The sequence below is a fragment of the Humulus lupulus genome, chromosome 2, assembly GCF_963169125.1.
Source record: "Humulus lupulus chromosome 2, drHumLupu1.1, whole genome shotgun sequence".
Taxonomy (NCBI): domain Eukaryota; kingdom Viridiplantae; phylum Streptophyta; class Magnoliopsida; order Rosales; family Cannabaceae; genus Humulus; species Humulus lupulus.
The window spans coordinates 24,817,042-24,837,608 of record NC_084794.1 but is presented as its reverse complement, the minus strand read 5'-3'; the positions used below and the strand labels follow the sequence as shown (position 1 = coordinate 24,837,608).

The window sequence follows — 20,567 nt, the reverse complement described above, 5'->3', positions numbered from 1 at the left end:
ACCCCGAGCCCCGAACTTAAACCCATTATGACTAGACTGAACACTTACATCTCATGATCGTCTCATGCCGAATAGCTTGAACCAATCCACCTTATAATATGGCTATATTAATTAATCACCACCATGAACCCAAAATACACAATTACGCCCCCAGCGGCCAAATTACCAAAATACCCTTATAATAATAAACACCCCCATATGCATGCATTTACCATCATATAATAATATAATTCACATGAACATGCATATGATCATTAAATAGCATCATAATTCAATTATGGCCCTCCCGGCCTCCTAATCAAGGCCCTAACCCTTATTAGGAAATTCAGGGCAATACACCAACCCAAGTGTTTATCACTCTATAGTAACCCTAGCAGCTTTAAGGCTCTGAACACAGCTTGTAGAATGAGAGAAATGGTTGGGTACTAGGTCCTATTTATAGAGTTCAAGAAGTGAAAAGATCTTCTTTTAGCTTGAATTAATTAAAAAATATTTGAATATTCGTTCAACAGAGGCTTAAGACTCAGTCAAAACATTCAAAGGCTTGTCAAGAGGTTAAGGAATGAATTGAGCTTGGTTTCAAAATCATTTGAAAACATAACCCTAGGGCTGATATATCGCCCATTATAGGCGATATATCGCTTGGGCTTATGCCCCGAGTGCTCGTCGATTCGTTTGTGCGAAGTTCACGTGTTTTTTGTATTCCCCGTGTGGTGATACATCAACTCCTAGGCTGCGATATATCTGCATACGTGAATATATTAAACACGTAATTGCACATTTTTCAGCATAATTGAATTGATTAATCATGTTTGACTGAGTAATACGAAATTCCAGCAAGTTCTGTAAGGGTCTAGAGCTTTTAGAAACTTCTATTTTTGAATTATCCACTTAAAAATGCTTAATTCCTCAAATAAACAAGACTATGACAAATGTCATGCTCTTAATGGTCTTGGAAGATTCTAGAGCTTTCTTGAACTTTCTTTCTATTTAAACTATAGTTAAATCCTTAAATAAACATGCACATGACAAGTGTCATGATCTTATTAATTCTATCTAAACCTTATAGTATAAATAATAACATCTTTATAATTAGCTATATTAATCAAACATTATGTTATAATTAATATTCTTAAACTATAGGCTAAACTTATAAAATCTATAAGTGTTGCTACGAGTGTTCAACTAAGTCCCGACTTGAACCAAAATCCACAGTATTAAACATACTATAACTACTACTAACTATTACTACTACTACTATCTAACTAGCTAAGTAAAGTTTTGGGACTCTACATCTTGATTATAGGCTTAGAGAGAAAATGTTTTTCTTTTGTGAAAAAGATGATAGTTTTTCTTCTATGTAAAAACTTGTTGTTTCTATAATCTATCATATAGAATATATAGACATTATTATCTTTAATAATATATATAATAATGATAAAAGACAAAGTCTTACATTCCATTTTAAAACCCCTTTTAAAATGTTTTATTAATTAATTAAAATTTTTAAAAAAAAACCAATAACCGATCACATCAATAGTGCTACACGCATAGAGCAGTCCAAGCCCTATCCGTGTGGCATATCCCTGGAAATAGGATTTTATTGTTCATGTGTTTTTATTTTAATTAATTAATAATTAGAAATTCAAATAAGGTATCATTTTTTTTAAGGAAAAGATAACAACTTAAATTTCAAAATTCAAAATTTGAATTTCCATTATCATCTTATTATTAATTAAATATATATAATAATCAAAATCAATTTTGACTATCCATATTTATCTATTCATACTTAAATAAAATAATTGATCAAAATAAATTTCTTCTATTTCTACACATTTTGAAAATTGCACAAATGCAATAGTAAATTGTGCAACTTCAATTATCACATAATTGCACATTTATCCCGAAGAATAAATATTCTCTCAAATAGCCCATTCATAGTTTGACCCTTGTATCAACTCTTACCTTAATTAGAATTGATAGAGTCGCCCTAAGGACCTATGGACCAATAATTCCAAGCTCCAATAAATAAAATATTATTAACCAAAACTCTTTGATTCAACAATCATATATATTAATCTCATGATTATTCCACTATAAATATGAGATTGAAATCTTGAGAATTAAAAACATATATTTACTGAGTGCTTTATTGTAACCATAAAGTGTCCATTGATATAATCATTGCATACAAATTAATTCTCTATTAATGATTCATAATTTAAGTGGGAATAAAATTACTGTTTTACCTTTTTAATTATATCTTGATTCCTAATGTACCATCGACTTTACTAGTGAAGGTTAATTCATAATCTAATTATGAATATGACGTCAATAACTTTTTCAGTTCCAAAAGCCAACCCAATATGGAATCATCATTCAATCTATAAGAAGTTATAGATTCCATGTCTTGTTAAGTTATGTCCCCAACCATATACATCATTGAGTCCCCAAAATAATAGTTTTTAGCCTGATCATTCTGACAAACCGTAACTCATGAATCAAAGGATCAAATGACATATATAGGAGTTCATAGTAACTTTAGGATTAAGATCAGTTTGTATATGATCATCAGTTAATGTGTTTTATAATACTACGAAACAGTATTTAAACAAGTATTATTAAATCACATCTGGTCCAGTTCTACATACTCTCAGCATGCAAAGTACCTCCACTAAAGTGTCCTACTACACTAGTAACCCGGATCTAGGTTACATGTATTCATAATACTAGTGGACCGTACTAGCAGTAATTAATCTAAAGATTCCATAACTTTATTTTATTGCAAACTATTTAAGTTCATTATGTCAATCTCGATCCTCTCATACCAATATGAGATTGAGACCACATAGATGAACTTGGGAATTTTCTGATATTTACTTAATATTATTAACAATAATATAGTACATAAGCTACATATATACAATAATTCAATTCATTCATTTATTTCATTAAAACCATTGTCAACTACAATTGCTTTAAGGGCACAATTCCCAACTGTTATCCCTGTTTTCCCCCCAGACACGTGGCACGACACAATGGATCTGTGGGCTCTCTCGAAGAGATCAAAGGCCCAGCCTAAGCCCACTGGACGGGGAAGAAGAAAGTCATATTGGTCCAATCGTTAGCAAGCCCAACATTGTTCGATGGGCGCGCCATAACGAGGGAATCGGGAGCAAGATGTGGACCCAATTCATCTTCCCGGTCTCAACCTAATGGCATCATCCGGGATGCGAGTAAGGGTGACAAGCTCAACAGTCTGAGAATACACCTTTGTCAAGAATGAACCCGAGCTCTGGTAAACGAACCAGGGTCCCGGTGAATGGATCGGGACGTTAGTAAATGAACCTGGACCAGGCTTCCGGATAGGGCAGGATTGAACTTCCCTAACACTGACACATCCCCAAGAAACACGGAGTTTAGTCTCCTCAATTGTAATGCCCTACTACCCAGGGACCGTTACGTTGTGCATTTTAAACAGTGCTAAACTCGTTAACCGAGTCATTAGGCCATAATCGTGTAACTAAGTATGATTAACGGTTTAGGGTTAAAATTTTTGGTCAAAGATACAATGTTTCATTAAAATGTTTACTTATACATTGGGATCCCAAAAATATATTTTAAAGGTTAATTACAACAAAAGATTTACAACCAGCCAACCTAAGCGGCAAAATAGGGTTTAACCCTAGTTCCTCTTTAAACCCTCGGCCGTGGTGGTCGAGCAGCCGCATATGTACACATCGTCACCTAAACTCTCCAACTCAAGGATGGTCCAACTTTCTTTTGCCTTTACCTGCACCACATAGCACCCGTGAGCCGAGGCTCAGCAAGAAAACTCAATATGCTCATGAATAGGTAATAACATGTCACTAAATCATAATAAGCATGCCTAACAATAATAGCCTTATTCATGCATGCAAGTAAGTTCAAGTATATGATTGTGGGCCCTGCCCTCCTATATGGATGACTATCAATTCAATCCTAAATGAATATCACTAATGATTATGGTAATCATACTGAGGCTTGCTGCCCAATCAGATAAGTGACTAAGGAGTCACAAACTTAAACCAGATAAGTGACTATGGAGTCACGAACTTGAACCAGATAAGTGATTATGGAGTCACGAACTTGGGTTCCACACCCTAACCAGATAAGTGACTATGGAGTCATGCACTTGGGCTCTGCACCCTAAGCCATGTGACGTTATAGTCACCTGAGCCTTTTGGCCTTGGCTCTAAGTAACTAGCCTTTAGACTAGACAAGCACTTTTAGTTTTCATCGAACTTAGGGTCGGTCAAGAATTTCATGCTTATGTTGATAATTCTTATGTCGATTAGATCTAATATTTTCAGCTTGCGTTAAACACTCTAATACCGTTCTTGACTTATAAGCCAATACCATACGACCATTGCTCAGTACTACTACTGAACTTGACTATTAAGTCACAGCTTCACAATCAATACTGACACCATTGCCATTTCTGACTAATAAGTCAGTACCATTGACAAATAAGCAAGACTTCTAAGCATTTACAATGCAATCAATTTCCACATATAGAGCACTCAACATGCTTCATCAATAACCATGCATGTCACATACTGGGTGCAGTTTTCTTACCTCTGGTTCGAGCGTGAAATAATAAAAGAACGACCTTTGAGAACGATCGGTCCTTAAGTCCTGTAGCGGTCACCTAGTCATAACCAAATATGAAATCCCATTAATAAAATAAATGATAAAAGGTTCATGGTCTAAAACCCTGCTCTCGGGACCACTCTCGTGCTCTCGGGACTTCCAATCCATCCAACGGGGTGGTGGAACCATCCCCCGAGCCCCCAAAGTCCTCCCAAGCCCTAAAAATTGGTCTTGCTGAAACAGACCTAGCGCTCGGACACTTATGGGTAGCGTTGGGCGCTTCCCCAAGTCAGAGAGCACCAGAGCTCTCCTCTGCCTAGTGCTGGGTCACCAAAAGTGGCGTCGGGGCGCCAGTTGACAGACAAGAAAATTCTGGTTTTCCTCCCCTGCATTTTCCCCTGGATACCAAGCTCAAAACCAACCTAAACACCATCCAAACTTATAATTTAACCCCAAAACCTCATCAATACCTCAACCTCATCAAAACCCAAGCTTTATACCTCTTAAAACCACACCAAATACCTAGTTCTACAATCAAGAATCCAAAGCTTTAAACTATCCTTAAAAATAGAGCAAACCAGAAAATCAAACTGAAATCCTTACCTTAAACACATAATTGAATCCCTTTTAGCTACTGGTCACAACCCCAAACCCTCAAGCTTTGATCCCCAAGCTTCAATCTCCACTTAGCCTTAACACCAATCCATGAGGAAGAGAGAGAGACGTAATCGTGAGAGAGGAAGAAGGAGTCTCTGTTTTGGCTGTTCAAATCTTCTACAACCAGCCACTTAAGTCTATCTTATGGTCAAAAGACCAAAATTCCCCTAGGTCAATTTAATTCCTCTTAAGGCTAGCAAGGGAAAAAGTTTCATTTCTCAACTATCCCGTTAATTATAATTAACGTCCTCCAAATCCTGCTACTTCCAATATCCTCAAATAATTACCAAATAATTTCCCCCATTATCCGATCCCGGTGAAGTACTAATCATCAAATTACCCCGAGACTCACCCCGAGCCCGATAAATAACCCCGTTATGACCAAACCGTTAACTTGCACTCTAAGATCGTCTCATGCCAAATAGATCGAACATATCCACATAATAATGTGGCCTCATCCATACTTCACCAACATGCATGAAAATATACAAATATGCCTTCAACGGGCCAAAATACCCTTACAATGAAAAGTGGACCCACATGCATCAATTTATCATAATATAATATTATAACTCACATAATCAAGCATATAATCATTTAATTTCATAATAAATCAATTATGGCCCTCCTGGCCCCCTAATCCAGGCTTTAAGCCACATTAGGGAATTTGGGTCGTTACAAAAAGAATCAAGGGGAAAAACAACTTACCCATATGCTGGAAGTCTAGCACCAACATGGGGTTCTTCTCCAGGAGGAACCCAGATGTCATGAACTAGTAGTGTTTGACATCCGGGGTGTGCTTCTAGGTGTTGTAGGGAGCCGGATAGTTACCACACGACTTCAATTTGTAGAAGTCGTCCTGGGTCTTGTCTTTGACATTAAGCTGCGACTCCAGGTTGTAAAAATACAACACCTCCACAGGGGTGGGCACCGGGATCTCCTTAGATGCACAAAAGATGCGCCACCCCACGAGCAGCTTGTAGGCCTGGGGCAGGAATTGGAATGGCACGAACTTTAGGAATCACGCGAAGTAGTCATGAAGCGGGAGCGTAGCTCTCGCACTTATATGGCCTACACTTTAGGCCCCAAACTCGCCCACGTTGGTGTGGGCCTTCTTCTTCCTTCCTAGCCAGCCAGTTGTAGAAGAGTCCGGGAGTCGATTCTACTCCCAAATGCTTCTCCAAGGCATCCAACATCTGGTAGTTCCGGAACTTCTTTTTCTCCTCATTCATCTCCCATGTGTTGCCCGTGGGAGGCTTGCGCCTTTCCAGGACAATGGGGCCCGATTGCACGAAGTCTTCTGGGTGAAGAGTGATGCCGCTGCTCATGATCAGGGATCTAGAGACAACAAAGGAAACAAAAAAAACCAAGCAGTCAACACCAAAACCCAAGAAAATTGGTTAAGGTACGGGGGTTTCTCCTAAAACTGCTTGGAGAAGTCCCCTCCGAACCCAGATCCGGGATCAATGGAGATCCCAAGAGCCTTGGTCGGGAACTAGGAGTGAAAATTTTTTCTCTAATGTTCCCGAATCAGTCTCAAAAAGTCTGAAGTGATCCGGGATGACTCTACCGAAGATATTACCTAGGCAGTCTACACTACAGACCTACACCGTTCTACTTAGAACCACCCTACACGGTGGTCCCGATTCTAATAGTCCTATGGTCACAGAGGTAATACTACAAAACAAAAAAGATAAGGAAATAAACAGAGGCAAAAGACCAGAGAGCTTACTGTGAGGCACTGGGCCTGAAAGTTGTAGAGTCTCCGGCGACAGGACTTGCAAGATTTTGGCCTTGAATTGACGAAGGTGATACAGGAGTTCATCTACTGGTTGGACCAGGATCGGACTGTCTGATGGCCGTGCAGAAAAAGGCTGAGTCGAAAAGACACAAGAACGGAGATGAAGCAGTCGTCTGAAAATTTCATCGGCAAACTCGAACATAAAAAGCTCTGATTTAGCTCTGATTGTTAGAATGTGTAAAGTTGTGAATGAAACTCTGGGGGTATTTATAGGGCTAAAACCCACTACTTGATCCAACAGTTAAGAATGATTGTCCTCATCTAACGATCCCAGACAACACAGAGGCTTGAATTAGCCCCGTCAAGTACCAAATCATGGATTCGCCAATTCATGATCCGCGCCCACCTGATCCAAGGATCCACATTAAGAAATTTTCAAGAATATCCCCATCCAACGGTCCTAGATGGTGCAGAGGCATTAAATATCCCACTCAAGTACCCTATCAACATATTTCGTGCCGACGGGACGCTTCAAAAATCATGCTCACACCCATCAGTTATTGTGACAATCAAAAGATTCTTTCCAGATCCGCACATCATGAGTGGTATAGATGCACCAGTTACAGAGGGACACGTATATAAATCGTGGTGAATTTGAAAGAACGAGGATCACCCAAATGGTCCTGAAGTAAATGAACTCACCTTCTGGGAAACAACCCGAGCTGTTGAGATTTGATCAGGGACACTGATGCAAACCTCCTCCGTGCAAGATTAACTGAGTGGCCCCATGAAAATGAACCTGTCTTCTGGGAAACAAACCAGGATATTAGGATTTGATCCGAGAGAATGAAGCAAGTCTCCATTATGCAAACACAGGCAAAGACTTGGGGGGTAAATGTTATCCCTACTTTTCCCCCAGACACGTGGCACGACACAATGGATCTGTGGGCTCTCTCGAAGAGATCAAAGGCCCAACCTAAGCCCACTGGACGGGGAAGAAGAAAGTCCTATTGGTCCAATCGTCAGCAAGCCCAACATTGTTCGATGGGTGCCACCATAATGAGGGAATCAAGAGCAAGATGCGGACCCAATTCATCTTCCTGGTCTTAACCTAATGGCATCATCCGGGATGCGAGTAAGGGTGGCAGGCTCAACAGTTTGAGAATACACCCTTGTCAAGAATGAACCCGAGCTCTGGTAAACGAACTAGGGTCCCGGTGAATGGATCGGGACGTTAGTAAGTGAACCCGGACCAGGCTTCCGGATAGGGCAGGATTGAACTTCCCTGACGCTGACACATCCCCAAGAAACACGGAGTTTGGTCTCCTCAACTAACCTGTAGAAAAGGTTACATACGGAATGTACGCCGTTATTGAGAAACAGTACTACCACTACCCTGACGAATCCTGTCCCCAGGATCTCCTTAGAAGCCCACGCAGACCAGTCTGAGGCTACATACTGCTATCAACTATAAAGCCTTGTTATGTCCAAGCCAACCCAATGGGCCCTGATTAATGTATATTATTTAGCAAAATCCTTTGTCTTAAGCCTCCATTAGCGATACAACCATGATTACATCCCTATTGGGCCCAGATTAGTCCAGCCCAAGCCCATTGCATCCAACTGCCTATAAATAGGACCAGTTGTGTACTGTAGAAGGAGTCCCGAATTTTCTCTTGTAAGCAATTACTCTGCCCAAACTTGTAGAAAACTCCATTGTTAAAGCTTTCTAAGCTCCTATACAATAGACTCGTGGACTAAGGCTCATTAACGCCCCAACCACGTAAAAACATTGTGTGATTATCATTAAATCCTTTCTTTTTAGTTCTCTTATCACTCATAATTCTAGTTTCTGAAAAACTTGATAAACACCAACAAATATACACTATCAATAGTGTATATTTACGATTTTGATATAATTTAATAAATGATGTTCCTTGAATAGGATTTGTGTGGATTGGATTGATTGACTCTCGGTGAGCAGTTTAAAATAAGCTAAGGACCTAAGGTAGTAAATTTCACCTTTTGTGCTTAAGTGTGAGATGCATGACTACATTGATTATATATGTTTAATGAGTTAAGTATTGGATAATGATGCATATGATGAGTATGTGATGAATGGTTATATGAGTTATGTGTGGTTGAATACCATAATGGATTGTATGACATATAATAGATGAAGTTCATGATATGTGAAAGTTGTCTTAATTGGTCAAGTTTGATCTGAGTTATGTACAAGTAAGTGTTCTCAAGTTGATGAATATGTGGATTTCTTTCTATGTTCATGATTTTGTTACCTGTTATGATATATGAAGCCTTTAAGTTTTTAGGCTGGAAACCTTAGACCTGAGCCATAGCTCTACGTTAAGGTATAATAACACCACCAACCCAAAGCTTCACATATTATGACTAAAGATGTTTTGAGTTATATGAGATGTGATGCAGTGCCTTGATTGAATATCATCAAACATGGATCATGAACATGAACATTGGCATTTTAGCATCAGCATGTATGCATGGCATGTACAGTTATGTGATACATTATTATGTGATATAAGACCATGCATAGGAATATAAGAAAAGTTATGAAATGCCTTGAAAAGTCTTATGTAAAGTTAAACATTTTAATGACACAAGACTTAAGCAAAGTGATAATAAGATGTTTAAAAAGGGTGCCACTATTTCGATGAAGCAATTAAGTAAGTTCAGTAAAGAAGACGGGGGTCTATAAGGCTTAAAGTGGCTGTCCACTAGTGTGGGCTTGGTCAGAGTTGACCATTCATATATGTTTGCCATGTTCTCGTCTTTCTCCTCCTTTTATATGTGTAATAAGTATGATAGCTATGGCAACGATGAAATGAGTAATACGATGAGCCCAGCTGTGATGATGGCTAGCCAGAGGAGAACTCATGGGATTTTATATTATATGTGTAACAAGCCCTACATGCATTGGCTAAATCGAACATTGTGCACAAAAGATAATGAGCCCATAAAAATGTGAAAGTAAAAATTAAAAAAAAAAAAAGCATAAAAGTCAAGTTTGAAAGTTCTTGATCAATAATGAAATGTATAAGTATTATAAGTCAGCATATGAGTATATGTCCACTTCAAACTCACGACATTCATCTGTATGTGTATGCATGAGATTTACTTACTGAGAGTTAGCTCATTATATTACTTTCCAACATTTTTCTAGGTGTGACTTTAGATGTTGGGCAACTTGTGGAGCACGGACTCAGTAGCAATGCAATAGTGGTTTAGGGTTTTTCATATTGCTATAATTAAATTTAAAGTATTCATACGTGTAATAATTTCTATTAATAAGAATATATAAAAGTTTTAAATTTTTATGTATTTCTTAGTATCATTTTATTTAATTCGTTTGGTTAAGTGCTTAACATACTCGTAAACCCTGGAATTACGAGTATGTGGCAATCGTACCCTACCTTAGGGTCATCACAGATGGTATCAGAGCCTTGAGGTTGTAGATGTCGTATACTCGTTATGTTATTAATTTTTGGGATCCAAAATGCTACTGAGTTCCGCCACAAGACAAGCCACACATGAATGGTTAGTATAACCTATAAATATTTTAGTTAATGTATGTTAATGACGTGTTATAATTGTACGATCGCTAAATTATCGTTAGCCATGATATAAGTATGAGTTTGGATTAAATGATTATTCCCATACTTGGTATACAAACTGAAATTTGTTATTTATCTAAATGCATGCCTTTATTATTGATGTGATAAATAATTGATGATTTATCGATATCGATGTTTGTGTTGTTATTTGATATTCTCAAGCTTTGAAAGTGACCTATCAGTTCAGTTAGTATGTTAAAGGGTTAATATGTCAGGTTAGTGTTTCGGAGAACAAAGTTTTAAGTTGTCACTGAGAGCACACACAATAAGAAACATTAGTGGAATTAGAAAACAATGGTATATATATAAAGTACGTAATACATTCAAAAATTTTGGAGTCACATTAATGATTGGGGTTCTGGACACGTTCTTCCTCGATGATCAACTTCCGTTGTTCAATTATAAGGTTCTCCCAGTAGTTTGAAGTGTCCGGCATTTTTCCTTCATATCGGTTGAGTAGCTAGCCACAAGTTTAGTTAAAGACTCATTCTCCTTAACCAACTTCTCATTCTCTTGAGTCAATCTCTTGTTGACCTTTCTAATGGTTAGCAACTCTTGTTTATGCATTTCTATATACATTTTCAAGTGGTCAACCTCTTGTTCTCTTGCAAGAACCTGTTGGCCTAGGTTTGAGATCGATGTTGTAGCATTTATGGTAAAGACTAAGGAATCTTTTACAACTTGTAGGTCTGACCTATGAGATAAAAAAAAAATTCTCTTTACGGGTAAGTAGGCGTTACAATTTTTTTAGTTTTATTTGCGTTTTTTTTCAAATCTAAAACTCAAACATTTGTAGAAAAATGATGTCTAACGATACCTAACAATGCATTAACGATGCAATTGCGATGGCACCTTAAAAACATGGGTTTTAAGCCAAAATGATGCTTAACGATGGTTTAGCGATGATACTATAAGAACTTAATTTTGGCACAAAATGATGGCTAACGATAATTTAGCGATCGTACCATAAATACTTAACTTTTGGCACAAAACGATGGCTAACGATGGTATAACCATGGTGTAGCGATGCGTTAGCAACGGTACCATAAAAACTTAATTTTTGGCACAAAACGATAGCTAATGATGGTTTAGCGATGGTACCATAAAAACTTAATTTTTGGCACAAAATGATGGATAACGATGGTATAGCAACTTAATTTTTGGCACAAAATGATGGCTAACGATGGTACCATAAAAACTTAATTTTTGGCACAAAATGATGGCTAACGATGGTGTAGCGATGGTACCATAAAAATTTAAATTTTGGCACAAAATGATGGCTAACAATGGTTTAGCGATGATACTATAAAAACTTAATTTTTGGCATAAAATGATGGATAACGATGGTATAATGATGGTATAGCGATGATACCATTAAAACTTAATTTTTGGCACAAAATGATGGCTAACGATGTCTTAGCGATGGTCTGTGTTGAAATTTGCTTGAAACTTTGGTGATGCTTAATTTTTCACTCGGATGTCAGTTTAAGATATTTTTTTTTTTTATTTTGGTAGTTTTGGAGATCAAAATCTTTCTAAAGGGTAGATCTCCAAAAAATATCAAAATTAAAAGAAATCACTTCAAACAAACATTTGAGTGAAAAGTTATGCATCACCAAAGTTTCAAGCAAATGTCATCGCAGACCATTGCTAACGCATCCCTAAATCATCGTTACCCGTCGTTTTGTGCCAAAAATTAAGTTTTTATAGTACCATCGCTACACCATTGTTATACCATCGTTAGCCATTGTTTTATGCCAAAAATTAAGTTTTATGGTACCATCGCTAAACCATCGTTAGCCACCATTTTGTGCCAAAAATTACTTTTTTATGGTACCATCGCTAAACTATCGTTATACCATCATTAGCCATCATTTTGTGCCAAAAATTAAGTTTTATGGTACCATCACTAAACCATCGTCATACCATCATTAGCCATCGTTTTGTGCCAAAAATTAAGTTTTTATAGTACCATCATTACACCAGCGTTAGCCATCGTTTTGTGCCAAAAATTAAGTTTGTATGGTATCTTCGCTAACGCATCGCTAAACCATCGTTATACCATCGTTAATCATTATTAAGCATCATTTGGCTTAAAACTCATGTTTTTAAGGCTCCATCACAATTACATCATTAATACATTGTTAGGCATCGTTAGACATCTTTTTCTGCAAATTATTAAGTTTTAGATTTGAAAAAAAATGTAAATAAAACTAAAAAAATCTTGTACATAAGTGTTCAAAATCATTAAATTAGTGTCTTAGGTGAATCTTTCATTTAATTTAAGTTTTGAATGAGATTTATCATCATTAAATTTTTAGAAAAAATGATGAAAAAACTTTAATGGTGGTAGAGGTGGGACTTCAATGGTGGTGGAGGCGTTAATGGCAGTGACGGTGTGGAGAGGTGTTGTGCTCTACCACCATGGGGAGATGGTGGTGATGGTGTCGTGGTTACAGAGAAACGGGGAAAGATTGAGAGATTGAGAGAGAAGTTGTACGAGAGGAAGAGACAGAACAAGAAAGGGCAATTTCGTCCAATTTTTTTTTTCAAAAAGTCATACTATTGTCATATTTTGTAAAGTTAGCATACCCAAAAAATCAAGTATCTTATTATGCATAAAGCATTGAGATTTCAAGGGAAATTTTAGTTTCTATGCATCATATTGGATGCTAATTAAAAAATATGCTAGGCATATTAAGTATTTAAAAATAATGATATTTTTTGGCACTCTACCAAAAATACAATCATTTCTTCCCTCTTCTCTCTTCTCACTCCCCCCCCCCCCCCCCCCTTCTCTCTCTCTCTCTCTCTCTCTCTCTCTCTCTCTCTCTCTCTCTCGGTTCACTCTCTCTCACCTCACGACACCACCAACACCACCACCACATTAAATACTGCATTTCGAACAGATCTAAAACTCTACAGAAAATCGACATTGCTCGATGGTGGTTCGATGGTGCTCGATGTCAGCTCGATGGGGCCTTCAAAATCAAGATTTCATGAAAATACAACTTTGCTTGATGGTGGTCGATGCCAGCTCGATGGACTCAATGCGATTATTGCAAAAGACATAATTTTTCACTCGGGTGTCTGTTTTGGGTGATTTTTTTTATTTTAGGTATTTTTTAAAGATCTACACGTTTGACATGTTCATATTTACATTTGTGAAGTGTAACACTTGAAAAAAAAATACAAAAATCCAACATACACCTCATGTTTAAGACATGTTTTAATATGTTTTCAAGTTTTAGACTTCACAAATGTGAATATGAGCATGTCAAACATGTAGATCTTGAAAAAATACCTAAAATAAAAAAAAATCACCCCAAACGGACATCTGAGTGAAAAATTATGTTTCTTACAAGAATTGTATCGAGTCCATCGAATTGGCATCGAGTACAATCGAACCACCATCGAGCAAAGTCATTTTTCCATGAAAATCTTGATTTTGAAGGCCTCATCGAGGTGGCATCAAGCACCATCGAACCATCATCGAGCAAACTCAATTTTCTACAGATTTCAGAGTGTTAGATCTGAAAAAAAAAAAATCGCAAAAAAAAAAAACTCAAAAACCATACCTAGATTTATTTGAAATGCAGTATTTATTGTGGTGGTGGTGTTGGTGGTGTCGTGAGATGAGAGAGAGTGAACTGAAAGAGAGAGAAAGAGAGAGAGGGGGAAGAGAGAAGTGAGAAGAGGGAAGAGATGTGGGTATTTTTGGTGGAGTACCAAAAAGTGACATTATTTTGAAATATTTAATATGTCTGTCATATATTTTAATTAACATCCAATATTAAGCATAAAATGTGAAACTTCCCTTTAGAAAACTATGCTTCGATTTTAAAATTATACCAAAATACCCTTCCGTATTTCCTTCTTTATCTCTATAATTTTTTATGAACAAGTCAAATTTCCCCTTAAAAATCTCCATTTATCTTCTTCTATTTACCACTATCATATTCCATTGACGGTGTTTCCTCCGGCGAAGGTATTATTTCTTTCTCAAATTCCCACAGAAACCCTAAAATCTCTATCTTCTGCCACTCCAGTTCCGTCGCCGGGCGCCGTCTCTCACTCTTCATCACTTTCAGGTATCTCATGTTAGTTACTTGTTATTTTTCGTTTCTATACACGTTTGGATAAGTACTTTTAGAAATGTAGTAGCCAGTTTATATTCTTGTAATGGAAAATGAATTCCCTTAAGTTAGCATTCTCTATTGGAAAATTGAAGTCAACTTTTTTGGTACAGTTGATTTGCCAGAGTAATGATAAGATTATCTATTTGTTCTTAAATTCGTAACTAAATCATTAATCCTTGGCTGTTGAAGAGTGTATGCTTGTTTCCGAGATTATGAAATTATTTTTCTTTTCCTGTTTTCGAAAATAATATATATATATATATATAGTTATGTAAATGCCCATCCTTCCATAATAAAACAATTTAGAACTGGACCTCTGCCCCTAGACTTACTCAAATGTAAAGGATATACCATACAACAGACACAAGGTTTGTGAAAATTGATTTTAAAAAAGGGTTTTCAGCTCATCTAATAAAATGCTTTCTTTTCATGCTTTTTGATAGATTTTAGCTCACAGTAAAGATTGAGTTTTTATGCTACTAATCTTCATAAATCATTAGCCTGAGTTGTGGGTACTTCTCCATGATGATAAACATAATTCATTGTGGCGTTTGCTAGTTAATCCTTTTATCAGGTAAGCTCGCAGGAGGGGAAAACATATACAAACGAGCATATTGATATGGCTAGTGTCTTCTTGGGCCCAACCTTTAGCTCCTTCACTGTTAACAAAATTAGGACAGAGTGCAGAAAACCAAGCACTACAAATGGTCTACAGTTTGGTGCTATAAAGGCAATGCGTATGGAGAAACCTTTGGAAGAATTGTACAAAGTAAAAGTGGAACGAAAAGTGTCGCCGGAGCGAGTGGCGGAGCTCGGTGTTTCGAAATGGTCGATGTGGAAGACGGGCAAGGCTAAGTTGCCATGGGACTGGCAAGTGGACCAGCTGGTTTACATTGAGGAAGGGGAAGTGAGAGTTGTGCCTGAAGGAAGTAAGCGCTTTATGCAGTTTGTGGCTGGAGATTTAGTCCGTTATCCCAAGTGGTTCGAGGCTGATCTTTACTTCAATGGTCCGTACCAAGAACGTTATCGTTTCCGAGCCTATGGTGATGACTAATGGAGCTTTTACCACGTGGATTCTATGTGCTATTTCCATGTTGCACCAGAGCAGAAAGCTTGTTCTTTGTATGTTAGAACTTAAGAAGTATAAAGTTGGTTGGTTTGTTGGACTTGTTTTTAACAGAGAATCAATTTTGTTAAATGATCTCTGATCAATGTGTATGATTATTAGAGTTCGTATTTAGATCAATTTAGGTTAATGAATCATAATTTTCTTTGTGGTCTTAGCTATAAAAAAAACCAAGGAAATTTTCAAATTCAGGCACTACAGTCAATTAGCTACGAAAAATATCATCCAACTTTGTAGCTATATATAGTACCATAGCAAGTTGTAAAGAAAATATATCGCTTGCGTTGAATGGAACCAAAGAAGTTACAAGGTGCATTTTTTTCCAAGCATTATACACGAAATAAGTATTCTCAGGACATATCTCTATAAAGCAAATCCCTTATAATACAATACCTCCCTAGCTGAAGAGGAACATAACCTATTACTCAAAAGCAATGAACTGCTGCAATATCCACATAACCCCATCTTCATATTTGGGTATCCCTTTCAGCAGGGTTTACGAAACCTAAGGGGGATTGAGACCACATAATCTCTAAATATCAGCTTCTATGTCCAACCTAGTTTCAATAACAACTGATCGGAGTCAAATACAACACTTGCCACTCCTCATCCTTCTCAACTACCGGTGGCAGCCCGGGCTTTTGGGCTAGTAGCAGTGGCAACTGAGGAAACAAATCTCGAGACAAGAACAGCCTCATTGCTTACAGCATTGGAGGCAGCCACATCTTCCAAGCGCTTCCAGGTTGATTCTCGCTTCTCCTGTGTTTCCCTGTCCTTAACTTCATCTTCTAGGAATCTATCCAAGCATTCATCAAACAGAGCTTGATCAGCATCTGAAAATATCTTTCTCACATTCAATGTCAGACTTTGAACAGCTTGATTCCAATGACTGCTAGTATTTCTCTCCAAAGCTGGTAGTATTATAGGCAAAAGTACTTGGCGGTTCTGGATGATCAAATTCCTTATATGATCATTGTTCCACAAAAATAATGTACGTTCAGCAACCTGCAATGCAAAACCAAGATAAAACTCAACTCAGTACAAGTTGAAGTGATAGTCAAATATTCAACATATAGTACACACTACACATCAAACTTTGCAATTCAACTAGTAATCACATGCAAATCTCTCTCTTCTTCTTTTTTCTCCCTTTTCTTTTACTATATGAGAATATGCCAGAGTTTATAAAAGATTAAAACACTCTCGTTTCCCTTATTGTGCTCTCTCTACATTACCTTTTAAAAGAAAATATCACTGGTCTAAGTTATCTAAACTTACGCCTTGCATAAATTCCATGATAAAACTCGGAGAGGACTAGATATTTCAAGAATTCGTAGCACAACACCCTAACCAAGTTATTAAGATAGCTGAGTACCAAACTGCACAAACTTAACCATCCTTGCAACTTTAAAAGGGTGGTTTTTGGATGGGAATTCTCATTTCCACCTTAAGTTGACAGATTTTTTTTTTTGTAATACTAACGTCATAATAACTCAAGTACTACAGACTAAAAAAAATTGCACTTAAAGTGTACATACACATTATACAAATCCTGTAACCCAGAATTTTCCATCAATGCCCATATAAAAAAGTGAAGGTCCAAACATCGCCCATATTTCACTTCAAGTGAAAATGCAGAACTTAACAGGAACCACAAAGTAAAGTATAAGAAAAAGAAAACTGATAAAGAAGGAGATTTTTCGTATTCTTATAGGTTCCATGAAAGTAAAACAAAAATAGGAAAGCTAGAAAGAGACAGAGAAAGAGAAAGGATGTAAAACGAAAATACAAAGATAAGTGATAGTTGTAAATTGGTAATAAAGGCAATGATTCATGAATATAAGAGAGATAAATGGGTACCTGAAAATGAAAGCTGTTGAGGCAGCGACCAATTTGACGGAATAAAGGGACCATGCAGCGTTGAAATTCAGCTGGTTGGGTGGCTTCCAGAATCTCTTCCAATTCAGTAAGGAACATAACCTCTTTTGAACTATTAGTGACAGGCCAATACTTCAAAAGACCTCGAATCACGGTATCCGCAAGCTTGACATCTTTCTCCACAAACTGAGTTATGCAATACGAAAGCTGCTGATGATACATTGCCACACACTTGGGCTTGTGGAGGGGTATCAAAGCACGGACAAGGAACAGCTTGTGCTCTTCCTTTAAAGGTAAAGCAAATCCATTAATTATGCTTCCCAGTATTTCAAGCAATTCTGCAATCCCATTGTGCTTTTCAGTCTCAAAAATGAAACGATAGAAGATATTGTTGATAGCTTTTCTGATGTATGGCCGATGAACCATGAACTTCCCATAAATTCGATGAAGGATCGTCTTTAAGTAATCCCTCTCTCTTTGGTCCTCTGAGTCAAACAAGTCAAGCAATCTCAACACAAACGAGTGGTCAATATATCTTTTGGCTAGCTTGGCATCAGTCTCAGTTGAAGCCACAAATCTCAATAGGAATTCATAAACAATCTGAATATGAGGCCAAGCAGGTTCCATACTCGGTTCCTCCTCTTCCAAGTCATACATTTCAAGACCCTTATTCTCGTGATTGAAAGATGGGAACGTACGAAACAAATTGACTGCCACCATCTTCGTAATCTCTTGCATCATCACCTCATTGAACTTGGAATTAAAAGACGAAATATAATCCACAAGCTCAAGTAATGTTTGTCTCTTGACATCTTTTTCTTTAAGACTGCTCGATGGATCACTGAAATCAAATACAACACAGCACATATTCAATTTCTTAATTAACAAATTCTGCTTCTCTGAAGTTGGAACGTCTCTAAAGCTCGGCAAAGCCTCATACACCCCTGAAACAAACAAAGGACCCGCTTGGGTTGTTGCAGCAGCAGACGTTTTCTTGGCTTGATTCGATTTATTGCCAAGTGTTCCATTGCTAGACCTTGCATGGGCTGAACTCGAGTTCGAAGATTTTGATGAAGCAGAGGAGGGTTTCGAGCTGTTACTCGAATTGGGTCCATTAGACGAGTTTATGGACGAATAGGCGTTAACTCCTCCATCACCATACGAATCACCAAGCGATGATTTTGAGGGTTTTCGGGGAATCTTGCCAAGTAAATTTTTTATCATATCCACAAAACCTTGAGTCCTTAAAATCTTAACGTTCAAGACCAATACGACCAGAGCTTATTCTACCCTCTAACAACGACCGCTCAGCTCAAATCATTGTCCATTTTCGCTATAAACAAGACAGGCCATGAGAGGCAGAAGGTGGAAACTTATTTACCCAGAAACTAAAACCCTAACCAGAAGCTCGAGCCGAACCCGATTCTATTTCTGTCCATGGAAAGCCTCACAATTTCAAACGAAGAATAATTTGAATTTGAAGTCAGAATAAATTGAAAAGGTACATATATATATACATACATATATACACACACAAATACAGACACATAACAGAAAGTAACTTACATTAACGACGATTTGATATAAAGGGTCCTTAGATAGTGCGAGAAAACGAGGGAAAATGCGAGAAACCCCTAGAAATCTGAGCTGAGGACTTGGTCTCCGACTATCTCTGATAGATAAACCCTTTGCCCCCACTTAACCAAATTAATTCACAGAGAAGGAGAAGGAGAGAGACGAGATTTTACACAACTATAACAAAAAAAAATTAATAATAAATAAATGAATAAATACACATCAAAAGTTATAGACTTTACAATAAAATCTGAAAATGAAAATGCCTCTCTCTCTCTAACCAAGCTCTCTATGTATTGATTTGCTTTGAAATTTTCTTTTTATGAAATAAAAAAAATTGAAGAAAACTACAATGTTATTATATTGTAGTTTAAAAGCTGCCTTAAAATTTTCTCAAAAGAAAAAATAATAGCTGCCTTAATATTAATATTATTAAATTTTATCCCAAATTAAAAAGAAGTTTTCACATAATGGTAATACCTTTACATTTAATTGCAAATTACAATTATGTCCCTGGTGATGTTCTTAACTAAGAAGCAGTTTTGCAGCAAAAGAGACCCAATAGGCAATAGCATCACAGATTGCAGGTGGTGTGGGACCCATTATGTGATGTTTGTGGATTGAGTCAACCTTGATAAGTCCACATAGGTTAATAAAAGATAATAAAATTGGATGTGGTAATGCTAGGCTTTAAAATCTAAACAAATATTTGGCAATACAATCCAATTTAGACCAGTTCTACTTCTAATTCTGATTAAAAATCCAGTAATACACCAAATTGGATCTTCTTACGTTATAATTATATTTGTCGCCACCTAAGAAAATAAATATTAATGACAATGGTCTGTAAAAATTAAAAGGGGCAATGATGGTTTTGAGAGATGCCTATAAAATTTTGCTTTTAAAAGGATATAGATAGAGATTGTGACAGTTAACACTTTTATTAGAATAATATATAATTAAATAGAAACATAATTTGATAGATAGGACATGAAAAGAAATGAATGGTTTTTAAGCCACCCACCATCTAATTTTTATCATCCACTATTATGCCCTTTTATAAGGTACATATTAAAAGGGATTTAGTTTCTACCCTTGTTAAGGGCACACCACACCACCACCAATTATTTTCCCCTTCTTCAAACATATATAAATATACATATAATATA

General features: G+C 37.0%; 2 protein-coding genes across 5 annotated transcripts; one reads left to right on the top strand and one right to left on the bottom strand.

Annotated features, from left to right (window-relative positions):
* The first annotated feature begins 14,589 nt into the window (after positions 1–14,589).
* Positions 14,590–16,059, top strand: LOC133817519 (uncharacterized). 2 transcript variants are annotated; one of them, XM_062250067.1, is made up of 2 exons: positions 14,590–14,771; positions 15,394–16,059. In XM_062250067.1, the coding sequence occupies exon 2, from the start codon at positions 15,439–15,441 to the stop codon at positions 15,871–15,873; it is 435 nt and encodes a 144-aa protein (XP_062106051.1). In that variant the 5' UTR covers positions 14,590–14,771; positions 15,394–15,438; the 3' UTR covers positions 15,874–16,059. The 2 variants fall into 2 exon arrangements, with proteins under 2 accessions (XP_062106051.1, XP_062106050.1); XM_062250066.1 differs by having other exon boundaries at positions 15,378–16,059.
* A 145-nt stretch (positions 16,060–16,204) lies between these two features.
* On the bottom strand, positions 16,205–19,727 carry LOC133817518 (serine/threonine protein phosphatase 2A 59 kDa regulatory subunit B' gamma isoform). 3 transcript variants are annotated; one of them, XM_062250065.1, is made up of 3 exons: positions 19,390–19,727; positions 17,806–19,269; positions 16,205–16,950 (listed from the first exon to the last, which is right to left on the bottom strand). In XM_062250065.1, the coding sequence occupies exons 2-3, from the start codon at positions 19,045–19,047 to the stop codon at positions 16,561–16,563; spliced, it is 1,632 nt and encodes a 543-aa protein (XP_062106049.1). In that variant the 5' UTR covers positions 19,048–19,269; positions 19,390–19,727; the 3' UTR covers positions 16,205–16,560. The 3 variants fall into 3 exon arrangements, with proteins under 3 accessions (XP_062106049.1, XP_062106048.1, XP_062106046.1); XM_062250064.1 differs by having other exon boundaries at positions 17,806–19,254; XM_062250062.1 differs by having other exon boundaries at positions 17,806–19,727.
* Positions 19,728–20,567: the final 840 nt, after the last annotated feature.